Below are 14528 nucleotides of genomic sequence, written 5' to 3'. Positions count from 1 at the left end.
CCCCAAACCCAAACCCAAACCCAAACCCAAACCCAAACCCAAAACCCAAACCCAAACCCAAACCCAAACCCAAACCCAAACCCAAACCCAAACCCAAACCCAAACCCAAACCCAAACCCAAACCCAAACCCAAACCCAAACCCAAACCCAAACCCAAACCCAAACCCAAACCCAAACCCAAACCCAAACCCAAACCCAAACCCAAACCCAAACCCAAACCCAAACCCAAACCCAAACCCAAACCCAAACCCAAACCCAAACCCAAACCCAAACCCAAACCCAAACCCAAACCCAAACCCAAACCCAAACCCAAACCCAAACCCAAACCCAAACCCAAACCCAAACCCAAACCCAAACCCAAACCCAAACCCAAACCCAAACCCAAACCCAAACCCAAACCCAAACCCAAACCCAAACCCAAACCCAAACCCAAACCCAAACCCAAACCCAAACCCAAACCCAAACCCAAACCCAAACCCAAACCCAAACCCAAACCCAAACCCAAACCCAAACCCAAACCCAAACCCAAACCCAAACCCAAACCCAAACCCAAACCCAAACCCAAACCCAAACCCAAACCCAAACCCAAACCCAAACCCAAACCCAAACCCAAACCCAAACCCAAACCCAAACCCAAACCCAAACCCAAACCCAAACCCAAACCCAAACCCAAACCCAAACCCAAACCCAAACCCAAACCCAAACCCAAGCAAACCCAAACCCAAACCCAAACCCAAACCCAAACCCAAACCCAAACCCAAACCCAAACCCAAACCCAAACCCAAACCCAAACCCAAACCCAAACCCAAACCCAAACCCAAACCCAAACCCAAACCCAAACCCAAACCCAAACCCAAACCCAAACCCAAACCCAAACCCAAACCCAAACCCAAACCCAAACCCAAACCCAAACCCAAACCCAAACCCAAACCCAAACCCAAACCCAAACCCAAACCCAAACCCAAACCCAAACCCAAACCCAAACCCAAACCCAAACCCAAACCCAAACCCAAACCCAAACCCAAAACCCAAACCCAAACCAAAACCCAAACCCAAACCAAAACCCAAACCCAAACCAAAACCCAAACCCAAAACCCAAACCCTCAAGAATTTATTCAATCATCCACAAGTGTTGTACAATGAAAGAGTGATCTTGGAAGGAGAATGGAAAGGAGGTGCTTTTTACTTCATTCCCTTCGGATCAAGTACAGTGGGATCCATTGTGTTGGATTTTGATCCCAAATTGAAAACCAATGTCTTGATTGAAAGTTTGAGAAGAGAGGATGAAGATGAGAAAATGGTGCCTGTGACGAACTTTAGTTACCACACAAAGGCTCATATCAAAGAGTTTAAGAATGGAGTCCATTTGAAAAAGGGACAAGAATTTGGTCACTTTGAAGGAGGTTCAGCGTTTGTCATCCTTTTCGAACATCAAAATCCAAACTTTGAATTTTCAGTGCAACCACCTCAATATATTCTCTATGGAAATACTCTATGTAAAGAATGAAATCTTTGAATCATCGTCTAAAGAATATTATAGGAATCAAGAAGGCCTCTCTGAAGGCCATCATTGTGTATAGATAGATATTAAATATATCCTCCATTGAAGTGTATATCGTATGGTTATTATTGTTCTGTATATTGTTGTTGATGTTCAAACTACAGAAATTATCCTCTTTGTCGGCCAGAGTGTTTTCAAGGTAATTCACAGATGGTGGATCATAAGAATGGTTTGCTCATTTCTGTTGTTGTTGTGAGGTGGACGAAGAATTCTTTCGTTCCAACTTTTCCTGTCGTTTCTTTTCTTTAGCCAACTGCTTCTCTAGCTTTTTCTGTTCCTTTCTTTCCTTTTTGGTTAGCAATTGAAACTCTTGTAAGGATGATGAAGAAGCATAATTCATATTTCTGAAACTCGCAATGAGAGGAGTATTCGCTGCAGGTAGTAATGAAAGTTGTCTTGTTTTCGACTTTTGAATCCACGGTTGTGCTGAATCATTTGTGTTGATCGATTGACTCGTTCTCACATACCAATCGACACATAATGCATGATGGTTCTCAATTTCATAATTGACAAATTCCATTGGAAGAGGGTCTTCTTCAACAGGTAAGGATGTTGTGACATGATTTGAAATCAAGACAGTGGAATTGCGTTTTAAGGAACCACTACTTGCATTTTCCAAATTAGGTAAAGAGGGAGATTTTTCAATCATGGATCCTTCTTCTGTTTGTTTCTTCTCAATGGCCACGCCCATCATGTAAGTCATTCTTTCATTTCTCTTTTTCAGCAAATCATGAAGTTTTTCTATTCGTTCCCCAAGTGACAAGTTGACATCCATGTAATAACCCATCAAACTTTCCAGATATTCGCAATCGACATCTCCCAATTTGCTTCCTTTCCAAAATGCAACTCTTGCCTTCTCAAATTTTTCAAAAAATCTATAATGGTTTGCGATCAACCACCAAGCTTTACCCTCCAATGTGACACCTTCCTTCTCTGCAATGACACACAGAGAATCTAAAAATCCGGAATCACATTCACTACATTTCACACATCCCACAAGATCCAAATATTCATACAATATGTCACTCTGATGAATGAGCCATGTGAGAACCTGGCCAGAAATTTTACAATCCCTCATGATAAATCGTTTGATCAGAGGGGCATTTGCTAAAGGCTTATTAGCATCGATTGTCACCATTTCTTTCCTTTTAAGAGAAGGATGTTTTTTCTTGTGCTTTGAAGGAGCTTCTCCTGTTCTCAAATACAATAATTGTTCTAATATTTCAATTGTAATTTCTTGTCCACTGAGGTCCAATTTATAAATACTCTCGAATGAAATTTGATTTTTAAGATAATGAACCACTTCCCATAAGGCAATTGGAGTGAGTCCCTTGTCGCTTAAATCAATTCGAATATGACCGTTTTTTCGAAGTTTTGGACTCTCTAATTGTTGTTCGACTTCTTCGATGAGTCGAAAACAAGTATAAAAATTTTTAGACGCATAGAAATCAATAATAGTGTCTCGAATGGTTTTGTAAGCATGATCGTCATTGGTTCTCAAACTAGTTCCAATAATTTTTAAACTTTTCAAAAAGTCTTCCGAAGTCACATCAAGATGACATTGATCCAATTTGACATCAATTCTCCAATATTTGTCATTGGGTGACAATTCAACCATTTGTTGCATTAACGACTCGGTTAAATTCGAAGCACCCGTAATCATTAGAGAACTAATGGTTTTAGCCCATTCTAACTTTCCTTCTAAAACAGGTCTTTCAATATTTTCATATCCACATCCCAATGAAATGACATAAATGTTGTCACCTGGATAGAGTTTTTTAGCTTTCAAATAAGCCAGCATGGTAGGATTGTTCGCTGTGACAGCACCGTCAATGTAATCATGCTTGTCACTTGGATCAGTGATTGATTCAATCGTTCGAATGGGGAAAAAGGTTGGAGCAGCTGACGTTGCCAATGCAATATCACGTAAATAATAATCGGATGGTAATTGTCTTTGTGTCAATTCTCCTTGAGGTTTTGCTTTTTCACTGTCAAAAACGACTAATTCTTGTCGATTCAGATCGAAACTTGTAACAAGAACGGGAATGACTAAATCACTCAATTTGTAAGTTCCAAAATATTGTGTCAATACACTTTCTAGTCCACTTGGGTCGTACCTTGATGATGTCAAAAATTCTCTCAATTTGTTGTGTTTGTTTTCTTTGGAGAAAATGATAGAACCATTGTTTGTGTACTTTTGGAAACAATTTGTACATCATGGTTACATTAATAATTGAAAACTTAAAACCTACCAAATCACCCAAATCACTTGCATTATATTTGAAATTAAATCTTGAATGATTGGGTGAAATTCCTGATCCTAATGCAATAATTCCTCCTGTACTGGTACCTGCTATTAAATCAAAGCAAGAGGTCAAGGCAAAATTGTGAACAGGAGGCTTTTCTCCCAACTGATCGAAATGTTTGACAATTTCACGAATGACTTCTTTTTCAAGAGAAGCCAAGATAGAACCTGGAATTATTCCTCGAATACCACCACCATCGATCGATAAGACAAATCGAGTCTTGGCTTCATGACCATTTCTGTCGAATGTCAACAATTTTGAGCTTTTTGGGTCCAATGATGATGGATGGGAGGGAATCATCCTATTGAAACCATTTGAAAATGATCTTCTTGCAATATCCAGTTCAGAAGATTGATTCGCAATAAATTCAGAATGATTTAAATCATTGATCGTATCATCATCATCATCACTTTCATTGGAACAAGCACTCTTGGTAGGATTAGAATCATCACGATTTTTCAATGTCATGACAATTTGAGAAGCAACCATAGGTGGTGGTGAAGAAGAAGCAAACGACAATGACGATATGACATCTTGAGAGGAACCCTTTTCCATGTGGTGGGTGGTTGATGATGATGAAACCTTAGGGTCAACAGATGATGGAAGAGTCGGAAGAGGTTTTGTCGTCGTGGCCATGTTCATTTTGTTGTTGGGTTTGTTTTTTAAAAAGATTCAAAAAGAGAGAACCCAATTAAATCCAACAAAAGATTCCTTTTTTTAATTCTCCATGGTTGGATCAACGGTACCAACCATTCATGCAGCACTCGTGTGACCTTATTGAGATGAAATATTGGATCGTCATGTGATTGTTGTTCGTGTGATGAATCAATAAAAATAAACTTTTGAAACTTTTGATTCATAAACACAACAGTTGTCAAGTTCCCAAAAAAAATGTTGCGCTTGAAAACCGAATCCTCATCATCATCCTCATCATCGGCATGCAATCATTTTGAATTGACGGATTTTCCTGAGCTCGAGAAAGTGAGGAGCCTTCATAAAACATACACCAAAGATGCCACTCAAGAGCAGTTAGATTTAATGGACGGAGTGTTGGTGTTGTTGGTGAGAGTTTTGGTTCAGGATGGAGAGAGTATTGTTGCTGCTTCATCGACAACAACGGATCAAAATAGAGATGATGCTACTACAGACGGTAATAATACTACTACTAGCTCTTCAGTTACGAATTCTGCCCTTCGTGTGGCAAAAGCTTTGAAAACATCAAGAGATATTCCTCAAGTGGTAAAACAAGAGAAGAATACATTGAAACCAATGAGCGCTGAGGAGTTTAATGTGTTGAGAGGGAAATTATTGGACGATTTTGCAATTTATAGATATTTGAGAGGTCATGCTTGGGTATTGGATGAAAGTACTCGGTTGATTATTAAAATGTTGAATTGGAGACACGAATATAAACCTGAAAATATTCGATTTGAAGAGTTTTTGGAAACAACAGCCAAATCAAAAATGTTTATTGACACTGGTTATGCCTCTGATAATGGAATGCCACTGTTTTACATGTGGGTTGCAAGAGACTTACTCGATAACTCTGACGAGAATAAGAGTCTAAAATTCCGTCACTTAATTTATTTACACGAAAGAAATTTCATTCGTGAAGGCCGTTTCAAAGACGATAATTTCCAAATGAATTGGGTTGTTGATGTTTCTGGTATTTCTTTAAATTTAGTGAGACGAATGGTAAGTTATTTGTACTCTGAAAATTAGTGTTGGTGCATGTTCAACATGTGTGCTCAATTCTCACAATCATGCCTTGTACGTTCTCTAGAAAGACATTTTTGACGACATTGGGTTCTATTATCCAGAGCGATTAGGACGAGTGTTTGTATTGAATGCACCATGGACCATTAACTTGATTTGGGCCTTCCTTTCACCTTTCTTGTCTGAAGAATTAAAGGCCAAGTACATGATGATCAAGATGGATGAGCTCAAAAACAAGATTGGCCCAGATCATTTGCCAACTGAATTTGGTGGAAATTTACAAATTGATTGGGATGCTTATCATTCCCAACTCATGAAGGAAGACAATGAACGATTAGGAGAGAAGAAATAATCTTTTTAATGATCATTAAATTATCATCAGTAGATCTTTACAAGTGTATTAAATAATTGGACCAATATCAATAGCTGATCAATTATAAATGACTATACATTCTACTACTGCAATTGTTTATTGTTAATTCGATGAGTATCATTAAAGTCCAAATGTACAAAGCATCTCTCTACTTCAGGAACAGACTCTATTTTCAATTGTAAATCTTCACCAATATTATGCGCTTCACGAAGAGACATGTCAGGTGGCAACACAACATGTACTTCTGCGATAATGTTCATACCACTGTACCAAGCTGTAACTGTTTCAACCTTCATAATCTTTTCACTGTGATTGACAGCAATGAATGTAATTTTCTTGATAAATTCGGACTCGGCTGTTAATCCCACAAGTTTGGTCACGTGTTCCAAAGATTCTTCGACCCATCCATAAATAATATAAATGGAGAGAAGGGTGGCACCAAATGGATCAAACCACCATACCCATTGTGAAATGAAGAGAGAAAATACAAGGAAGGTATTACTCATAATATCATTACGATGGTCAAATGCATAGGCTTGACATGAAGGTGACTCCTTAGCTCGTATGCACAAGAAATAGAGAATGGTCTTGGCAACAATGGCAATAATAAGAACCAGTAAACCATAAATATAAAATATCATTTTGAAGAGAGCAGGAATCTTCACACCCAACATCCAATCCATTGATCCATTCAATAACTCTGGCTTACTCAACCACTCGACAATATTTTCAGAATTGGTTGGTAAATAAGGATCTCCAGTCACAAGTCCTGTAATGATGGACACAAATCCTTCCTTAATAATTTGCAAGCTCGCAGTGGCCATACAAGTGGCAAAGATGATAAAACTCAGTGGTTCCAATCGTTCCTTTCCAACTGGATACAAATGAAGATCACTCTTCTTGTTCTTCAATCGGTTTGTATAGAATAGAATTAAACCAGATACCAAATCCAACAAGGAATCAATTGTTGAGGTAATCACTGAGAGCGACAAGGACAAGAAACTGGCAGAAACTTTCAACAATACCAACAAAACATTGACCCAAAAACTTGCTTGAATGCAGAAATTGGCATATCTCGTCTCCTTGCTGCTACTCGAGGATGGATCAACATCCTGTTTGTTCGTAATGTGTTCATCTCCCACATTAATGCTTGTATTGTTATTGCCATTGGTTGCGTCGTCTCCAGAATCGTTGCCGGAAATGTTTTGTTGACCCTTCTTGATGAATGATTCACCTTCGCATCCTTCATCATCGGACTCTCTGAGGAATTCCTTGGTCACTGTATTTGTGTAGAGTTCAGCGAATCCTTCCACCAATTCATTTTGCTTCTCATAGAACTTGGAAACCTTTTTGCGGAGCTTCTTCTTAGATCCTTCAGCAATTTGTTTAGGATCAACAATTGGGAACTTTCTAAAGTCGACTTGCCATTCCTTGGTTTCAATTGGTTTGATTTGAGTCGGCGTAGGTGGTAGAGTTGGTGAATGTTTGGGACTCTTGAAAGAAGCTGATGAAGCGGAAGAGACTGCTGAAGAAGGTGGGTTTTGTTGGTTGGTACTACTCTTTGAATCATTAGTGGTCGGGTTGGGAATGGTTTCAATTTGAAGCGGACTTAATGAGGTCGTACCATTTCGTTCCATTGATGATGAATTGTTATGTTGGTTATTGGTATTATTATTATTCGCCATCACATGATGATCTGAGAGAGTTGAATTCTGGGAAACCGTTGTGGTTGCAGTGGCTGGCAGAGAATGATTTGAGCGCTTGCCATCATCACGATGATGTTCCTCATCCGATGAGGACGAAGAGATCATTCCTTCTTGCAATGGAGGAGCCATGTTATTATTGATATTCTATTTTGTGAGAACGAAATTGAAATTAATAGTGTGATGATGATGATGATGGTAATGAGGAAGTTGCGCGATTTAAAAAACAAACAACCAAGGCTAAATGCATGCAATATTGAGGGGAGGTTTTGATTGTCGGCTTAAAATTCTTTAAAGAACCGACAAGCGTGAGGACAATGAGCGCTTTTTTTGTTTGAAGGATTCTCGTTTCCATGCAAAAACCCGGCCACAAAAAATCTCGTCGTTTTGTAAACTTGGCGCATTGGCAACAGACTATGCATCCAGCAAAATGGTGTTTGCACTGGTGAACTCTGTTATTGTGTTTTGTTTCAAGAATAGTATCAATGAATTCGTGTGAAAACAAATGAACTGAAAGAATATTTCCAAGATAGGATCGTCTTTGTTTGGACTAATTCCTTTCTCATCCAATGGCTGAGATAGAGTGTCAACCAATCCAAATCAATGATAATGAAAAACATTTGTCCTTTATTTCGTCTTTTCCGAAGGATTCAAAATAAAACTCAACGACATGGGATAAATCTTATTGAAAACATCCTTATTACAGGTGGCCAACTCAAAATAATCCTTAGGCCATTGAGAGATTCCAATTTCTTCTTTCAGATCATAGAATCTTCTCTTCACTGTGGAAACACTACAACCTAGAATCTGACATGCTTGAGTTTGTGACAAATGAAGTACTGAGAGTAATTCTTCTTTGGTGATGGAACTGCATGTTCGTTTACGTTTAACATAGGTATGATGAGGGTTGTGTTGATTGTGAAATGTTATTGAGGGTTTGGTGGTAGTGGTGGTTTCTCAACAAATTCTCGCACATTTTGTGAGGTGGTTTGGAGATGCCCATCAAGGATTGTTCTGTTGTTCGTTCTTGGCGGGTGGTAGGCAAGTCCTCTGGTGGAGACCGACACTTTTGGGTGTTTCGTTGTATCGAAGATGAATCTGTGTGACTTCTCAACAAAGGAATTCCTGTTTTTGAGCAACACTTATTGTAAAAACCTTCTTTTGGAGTCGACTTGAGAGGATCATTCTGTATTGGCACTGCGGAAGTATATACTGTGGTTTGGCTGTTGGATCGTACTGGAATATCATAAGGACATTGTATTTCTCTAGCACTGTGTGGTACATTCGAATTGGGAAATCAAACAGTTGAGCATGTGGAGGAGTTTGTTGCTGTTTCTGTGGTTTTTGGTGTTGTGATGGCATCAGTGGATGATAAAGCTTTTGATACCTTGGTACCCGTAACACTATTCTTCATGGCACCATGAGGAGAGGATTCATAGACAGTATGGTTGAGAGTAGGTGCTGCAACATGTAATAAGGGATTGTAGGTACGCCGTTTCGACATGAGTGTGGGATACGATGCGGTAGCAGGTGTTGAGGGTTTGGTGGTGACCATTTCAAAGTGAGGTTTCGAGGTTTTTTTCTTTTTGTGAAATGAAGAAAGGTGACTTTCTTTTGTGAGAAGATTCCTGATCAGATCATGTCCGAAATCATGATGGAATGTAGATCACGCGCGACAAACCCTCCTTTGCTTCCTTTTTATCTTGATGATCCAATTTAACAATAAATTTTCAAGATCTTAATGGTGACTCATTTCCTCAACGTCACTGTAGTTCCGATCGGAAAGGTTGATGTCTTTGTGTTTGGGGTGTTATTTCCCACCAATTGCTTTCAATTACAACAACTACCAAAGAATGTGTCGTCCGTGTCGTCCATCACCAAGTTCTCTTACAACAATTTTCTTGTTGCAGCATCTGCATTGCTCCACAAGTAGATTCAAAATTTAAAATTCACCACATCACAATAACAATCGCTCTTTTTCTTCATTTGTTTGGCGCAGTTGTATCTTACTGCTACTTTTTGTTGCCAGAATTATTGTTGTTGTTGTTTGTGTTTGTAGTTGTATTGACAATATTTCCAGTGGTTGATGTTGGCATTGGTGTCACTCCACCTGTAAGATTTGGCATTCCCAACATAAATTGACCATACGGTAAATTCATCATGGCCATATTTCCCGTTGGTATCATACCCATGGCATAAGGAAATGGATAAAGACCAATAGGCATTCCTGGAGGCATTCCAGCAGTGGTGCCAGAGGCGGTGCTTGGTGGTTTGACAATGGTCGGTGCGAGTGTGGCAGGATTTGCAATGGTGGCAGTGCCCGCTGTGGTTGTTGCAGCACTTGTGGTACTTGTCGGTACATTAGTAGATGCTGTAGCGGATGCTGTTGGGTTCGTTGTTGAGGTTGAGGATGAGGAAGATACTTGAATTCGATCGACAAGCTTCTCCACAATAGGTGTATCCAAAACACAGGAAACAAAAATAGGTTCTGATTTTGATGCCTCTGTGGAAAGAGGTTGTTGTTTTCGTATGGCCTTATAAATCTGATACGGATATACAATCATGGATTTCTTCTCATCAATGTTAATGACAAGACAAAATTTCTTGGAAATGATGGCTTTCATGTGTTGGAGAAACTTTGGAGACTCTGATACAACCTTCCAGTAACACAGTGGTATTTGCTTCTTAATGATCAATACTAATCCATTTTGCTTAATCAAATAGACAGATTTTTTCATTTCATATTCTTTGGGCCATTTGGAAACATTTTCAAAATCATTGGTTTTGGCATAAAGTTCAAAAGATCCTAAGAGATGGGAACCTTCAACATTTAGGGTAAGTTTGTGAATAAATACGCCTTGTTGATGGGTGGTTGAACTTGTTGAAGTGTTTTCTGGTGTTGTAGCTGTGGAAGTATTGGGGGATGAGATGGTTGAGATTGGACTCGAGATGGAACCAGTAGAATCTTTGGACTCGGTTGTGGTACCAATAATTGAAGTAGTAGCATCTTTCGAAGAGGGTGACAATTTTGTTCCAGTTTGTTGTGACACCATGCCTGGAGAAGAGCCCGTTGTGGTCGGACTCGGTGAATGTTTTGTGGTAATAGTGAATGGAAGCAATGGTTGTAGGTTATTACCATTTGTAGCAGTACTTGCACCAGTAGTCGTCATAGTAGTGGCGCTCGCTCCTGTTGTCGCAGTGGCAGTACTTGCAGCATAACTTTGTGGATTTAAAACAATTCCTCTCAATTCAATAAAAGTATCCTTAAATCCTAGTAAATTTAAAGTCTTAGTATTGGTTACTTTGGCAGCATTTTCCAAAATTAATCGTACAAGGTGTTCTTTTGATGAAACTTCTTGAGATAAATTTGTTCCTTCAAAACATCCATTCGCGATATTCAATTTTTCATGACTCAAATTTTCAGTCTCCATACTGTTGGGGCCTTCTTTTTTCACAGACACTCCAATGGGTCCTTTTCCTGAAAGTATCTTACTACTTTCAAAAATAGATTTCCATTTGGCACTACGAAAAGGTGTAATGATTGAGAATAATACTCCACTTTTTTTAACCATTTCTCGAACGATAAATGAAGCAGGTTTGCCAATAAATGGCCCCGGTAAGGTGCATGGATGGTCGGATGGAGTCGATGAGCAAATGAGGCAATATTTTAGAGAGTCTTTTTCCCATTGTAAATCTGTGTAAGCTGCAGCCAATGCTTCAGCAAGACATGTATCCCGTACACCGCCTATATCATAGTGCATTGACAGTAATTGAAGAGTGTGAAACATCAAAATAATTATTATTTGATACAAGACCAATATTTCAAAAATACGTCCATGATAAATTTCATCGACAAAGAATTACATCATAGTACAAATATTAGAGAGAATCCAAACATCCAATTATTATCATGTTTACAAGATGGAAACATCCCATCATTAATGATTACACCAACATGATAAAAAATGACAAAATGACCGAATTGAAAATTTCAAAATTTTAAAAAAACCTTACCTCCTTTAAATTTTCTTTCCAAACCTTCAAGTAAATGAGAAATTGATCCAACATTTCTCACAAATGGAATGACTCTCACCAAAAAATCTCCAAATGGAGGATGATTCTGAAATAACACTGCTCCAAATTCTACGTTCGAATTTGAAATCAAATTCATTTGTGTTGTTACATTTTCATTCTTTCCTTGAGAAGACATAGTAGTGATACTGCCATTATTATTGTTGCTTTGAGTTCCAGCAAGAGCTTCTAAAAAAGGATGAATTATTTTTTTTAAGAAGTCGCCATAATATTGTTGCATCATGGAGGTCGTATCAATGAGAAGGCAAACTTGTTTCGGAACAACCGTGCTTGTTGTTGTGCTTGTTGGGAGAGAATGAGTTAGAGTTGGAAAGGAAGAGGAGGCGGAGGGAGAGGATTTTGTACTATGAGGAGTACTAGGAGAGGATGGATTTGTGGTGATAGTCATAGGCATCATCATCATCGTCGAAATGTTCGGAGCAAAAAAGAAGAGAGGAGGTGTTGAAGAAAGAAGAGTTGTGGTTGATACACGAAGAAGACAACAAGATGATGATGAATTGGCGGAGGGTACAAGTACCTTTTCTTTGGAGGAAAGAACACTGATGATGAAGATGTTGTTCGAAAGTTAGAGTAATAAATTTAGGTATTTTTTTCTCACTTCAATTTTCTTGGACGCTTCGCATGAATTAAGAAAAGCACGTGAGGAAGAGAGATTCGTGACATTTATTGTTGTAGGACAGAAGATGTTTCCTTCAAAAGTTGTGACAGTCGTTCGTCTTCCTCCTCTTCTTCTTCCTTCCTTCGAGCAATTTCATCCTTTCGATTTCTGTTGGCTTCTTCCCAAACGAAGGCCCACATTTCTAAACACTTGCTGTGATAAAAGAGTTGTGTATGGACATACTCCTCCATAATGCTTCTCATTTCATCCATTCCTTCATAAATCTTCTTTTTCAATCCTCGATTTTCCTTAATATCTCTCACTTGATCATTCTTTGACGGTGGTTGTTTTTTTCTTTTTTTTAAGGATTTTTTGGTTGATTTGACATATTGTTGAGTGAAGTCTCGAATGAGTTTCCATGTCTTTTCAAAGGTGTCTAAATCTTTTGATTTCAATCGTTCCATTCTCTCCTGCATCACAACATTTTGATGTGAGGTTTGAACAGAGGCATGATGTATCAACGATAAGAAACTTTGTAGTTCTCGATGATCCCGAACATCCAGAGAGGCCATTCCTTCATCGATGGGATCGAGTGCTTTTTTGGAACTTTGCAAACTCTTGACATACTCGGTGATATTAAATTTGAAGGTATCCACAAACTGCAGTAATTTGTTCTGTCTATCCAAAGCCTGCGTTGCAAAAAAAAGCATGGAATCACAAGACTCTGGATTCAAAGATGCTGCCAATCCCGGTTGCAGTTGTGTAAGAGCTGCTGATCCTCCCGAGCCGCTTGCATCGGGAGTGAATACTGGACTCATTGGTGTGGTGAGAGTGTTGCCATATTTGTTGTTGTTGGTTGTAGTCGCTTGAGAACCTGCAGTACTTGGTTGTAATAAATTATTCATGGTGGCGATGATTTGGTAAAGTCGATGATGATTTTGCTTGAAATAAGAAATTGCACAATGCAACTGATTTTTTAAATGTGTTTTTGTAATTGTAATTTTAAATGCGGGAAATTTAAAATTCGGTTTTTCCCTCCAAAATTTTCTACACGAAAATAGGTTATTAAAAAATTGCCTTTAATTTATTTTCATCATTATCATCTCATTTACTACATCAGTTAAATCATCATCATTGCCATGATCAAACATCATCATTCGGACTCGAGTCAAGTTGCAAATTTCCTTCATCCTGTCAATGGTTATCGGGGTTTGCAAGAGAAAAAGGGCCAAACACCCAAAAATCACATGCTTCAGAATTTGAAGAGTCTCCGAGAGAAGGAAAATGAAAATCGATTGAAAAAGGAAAATGAGTCAATTAAAAAAGAAGAATTCAAATTGCCTCAATATAAAGTGGTAGAGTCAAAAGTTAAGCACATCAAGGAACAAGATTACACTCCCGAAAATCCGGTCAATGAAAATTATTTGAAAGCGGGAGCAATGAAGGAACGTGCAAGTGAACTCGTCATGAAAAAGAAGGAAATGGCTTTCGAAGTAAAAAGAGAAAAAGAATTACTGCAAAACGAGTTTAAGAAACCAGCTGTTCCCAAAAAAGAAGCAACTCCTCCTCTAAATACTCAACGAGAAGAAAAGAATTATCTTGTTCAAAATGCAACCAAAGATTTGAAAATGATCGCAAAAAAGGGAGAGCAAAAGCTCTCACAGAAAAAAGAGGGCGAAGAGTTTGATAAACCTGAGACGTTTGGCAAGGTCCCAAAGTAGTAAGTGGTTTTTAAATTTTTGGGAAACCCTAACCTGTTTGCATTTTGACCTATTTCAAATCGATGGCTTGTTTTGATTGATCTACTTTCTATTCACATCGTTATAGTATTTTGGATAGGAAAGCAGAATGGAAGCAACAAGAAGAAAAAGCTTTAGAAGAGCAGAGAAAGAAGGACGAGTGTCCTCCAGGAATGAAATTAGTTCCAGAAAGCGATCGCATTGCCACACTTTCAGAATTAGAAAGAAATAAGAAAGAGATTCAAGGAACCATCAACCGCATGCCAATTTTATGCGACACCATGTCTTTGCAACAAAAGAAGGCGCAGTTAGAACGAAAGCTGGAAGAGATTGAGGATGCTATTAAGATCTTTTCTCGAAAGAAGGTGTATATTGCAGAAGATTAATACAAAAACAATTACATCCTCAACAACATCACACATGTACATAAAAAAGTCACA

The 14528-nt window shown here is 38.5% G+C and overlaps 7 protein-coding genes across 7 annotated transcripts; 2 read left to right on the top strand and 5 right to left on the bottom strand.

The window, feature by feature from the left end:
• Positions 1-1736: 1736 nt before the first annotated feature.
• Positions 1737-4509, bottom strand: FDP41_002572 (uncharacterized protein; the record flags this gene model as incomplete). Its single annotated transcript, XM_044705781.1, has 2 exons — positions 1737-3755; positions 3814-4509. 2 exons carry the CDS (start codon positions 4507-4509, stop codon positions 1737-1739), a joined length of 2715 nt encoding a protein of 904 aa, XP_044563465.1.
• A 249-nt stretch (positions 4510-4758) lies between these two features.
• Positions 4759-5935, top strand: FDP41_002571 (uncharacterized protein; the record flags this gene model as incomplete). The annotated part of the gene is made up of 2 exons (XM_044705780.1): positions 4759-5562; positions 5651-5935. 2 exons carry the CDS (start codon positions 4759-4761, stop codon positions 5933-5935), a joined length of 1089 nt encoding a protein of 362 aa, XP_044563464.1.
• Positions 5936-6039: 104 nt separating this feature from the next.
• FDP41_002570 (uncharacterized protein) lies at positions 6040-7791 on the bottom strand (the record flags this gene model as incomplete). The annotated part of the gene is made up of 1 exon (XM_044705779.1): positions 6040-7791. One exon carries the CDS (start codon positions 7789-7791, stop codon positions 6040-6042), a length of 1752 nt encoding a protein of 583 aa, XP_044563463.1.
• A 1165-nt stretch (positions 7792-8956) lies between these two features.
• On the bottom strand, positions 8957-9214 carry FDP41_002569 (uncharacterized protein; the record flags this gene model as incomplete). The annotated part of the gene is made up of 1 exon (XM_044705777.1): positions 8957-9214. The coding sequence occupies one exon, from the start codon at positions 9212-9214 to the stop codon at positions 8957-8959; it is 258 nt and encodes an 85-aa protein (XP_044563462.1).
• A 457-nt stretch (positions 9215-9671) lies between these two features.
• FDP41_002568 (uncharacterized protein) lies at positions 9672-12139 on the bottom strand (the record flags this gene model as incomplete). Its single annotated transcript, XM_044705776.1, has 2 exons — positions 9672-11404; positions 11674-12139. 2 exons carry the CDS (start codon positions 12137-12139, stop codon positions 9672-9674), a joined length of 2199 nt encoding a protein of 732 aa, XP_044563461.1.
• Positions 12140-12414: 275 nt separating this feature from the next.
• Positions 12415-13254, bottom strand: FDP41_002567 (uncharacterized protein; the record flags this gene model as incomplete). The annotated part of the gene is made up of 1 exon (XM_044705775.1): positions 12415-13254. The coding sequence occupies one exon, from the start codon at positions 13252-13254 to the stop codon at positions 12415-12417; it is 840 nt and encodes a 279-aa protein (XP_044563460.1).
• A 234-nt stretch (positions 13255-13488) lies between these two features.
• On the top strand, positions 13489-14474 carry FDP41_002566 (uncharacterized protein; the record flags this gene model as incomplete). Its single annotated transcript, XM_044705774.1, has 2 exons — positions 13489-14069; positions 14177-14474. The coding sequence occupies 2 exons, from the start codon at positions 13489-13491 to the stop codon at positions 14472-14474; spliced, it is 879 nt and encodes a 292-aa protein (XP_044563459.1).
• Between the last annotated feature and the right edge of the window lie 54 nt (positions 14475-14528).

Source organism: Naegleria fowleri (genome assembly GCF_008403515.1).
Source record: "Naegleria fowleri strain ATCC 30894 chromosome Unknown tig29, whole genome shotgun sequence".
NCBI lineage: Eukaryota > Heterolobosea > Eutetramitea > Acrasida > Naegleriidae > Naegleria > Naegleria fowleri.
This window is presented reverse-complemented; position numbering and strand designations above follow the sequence as displayed.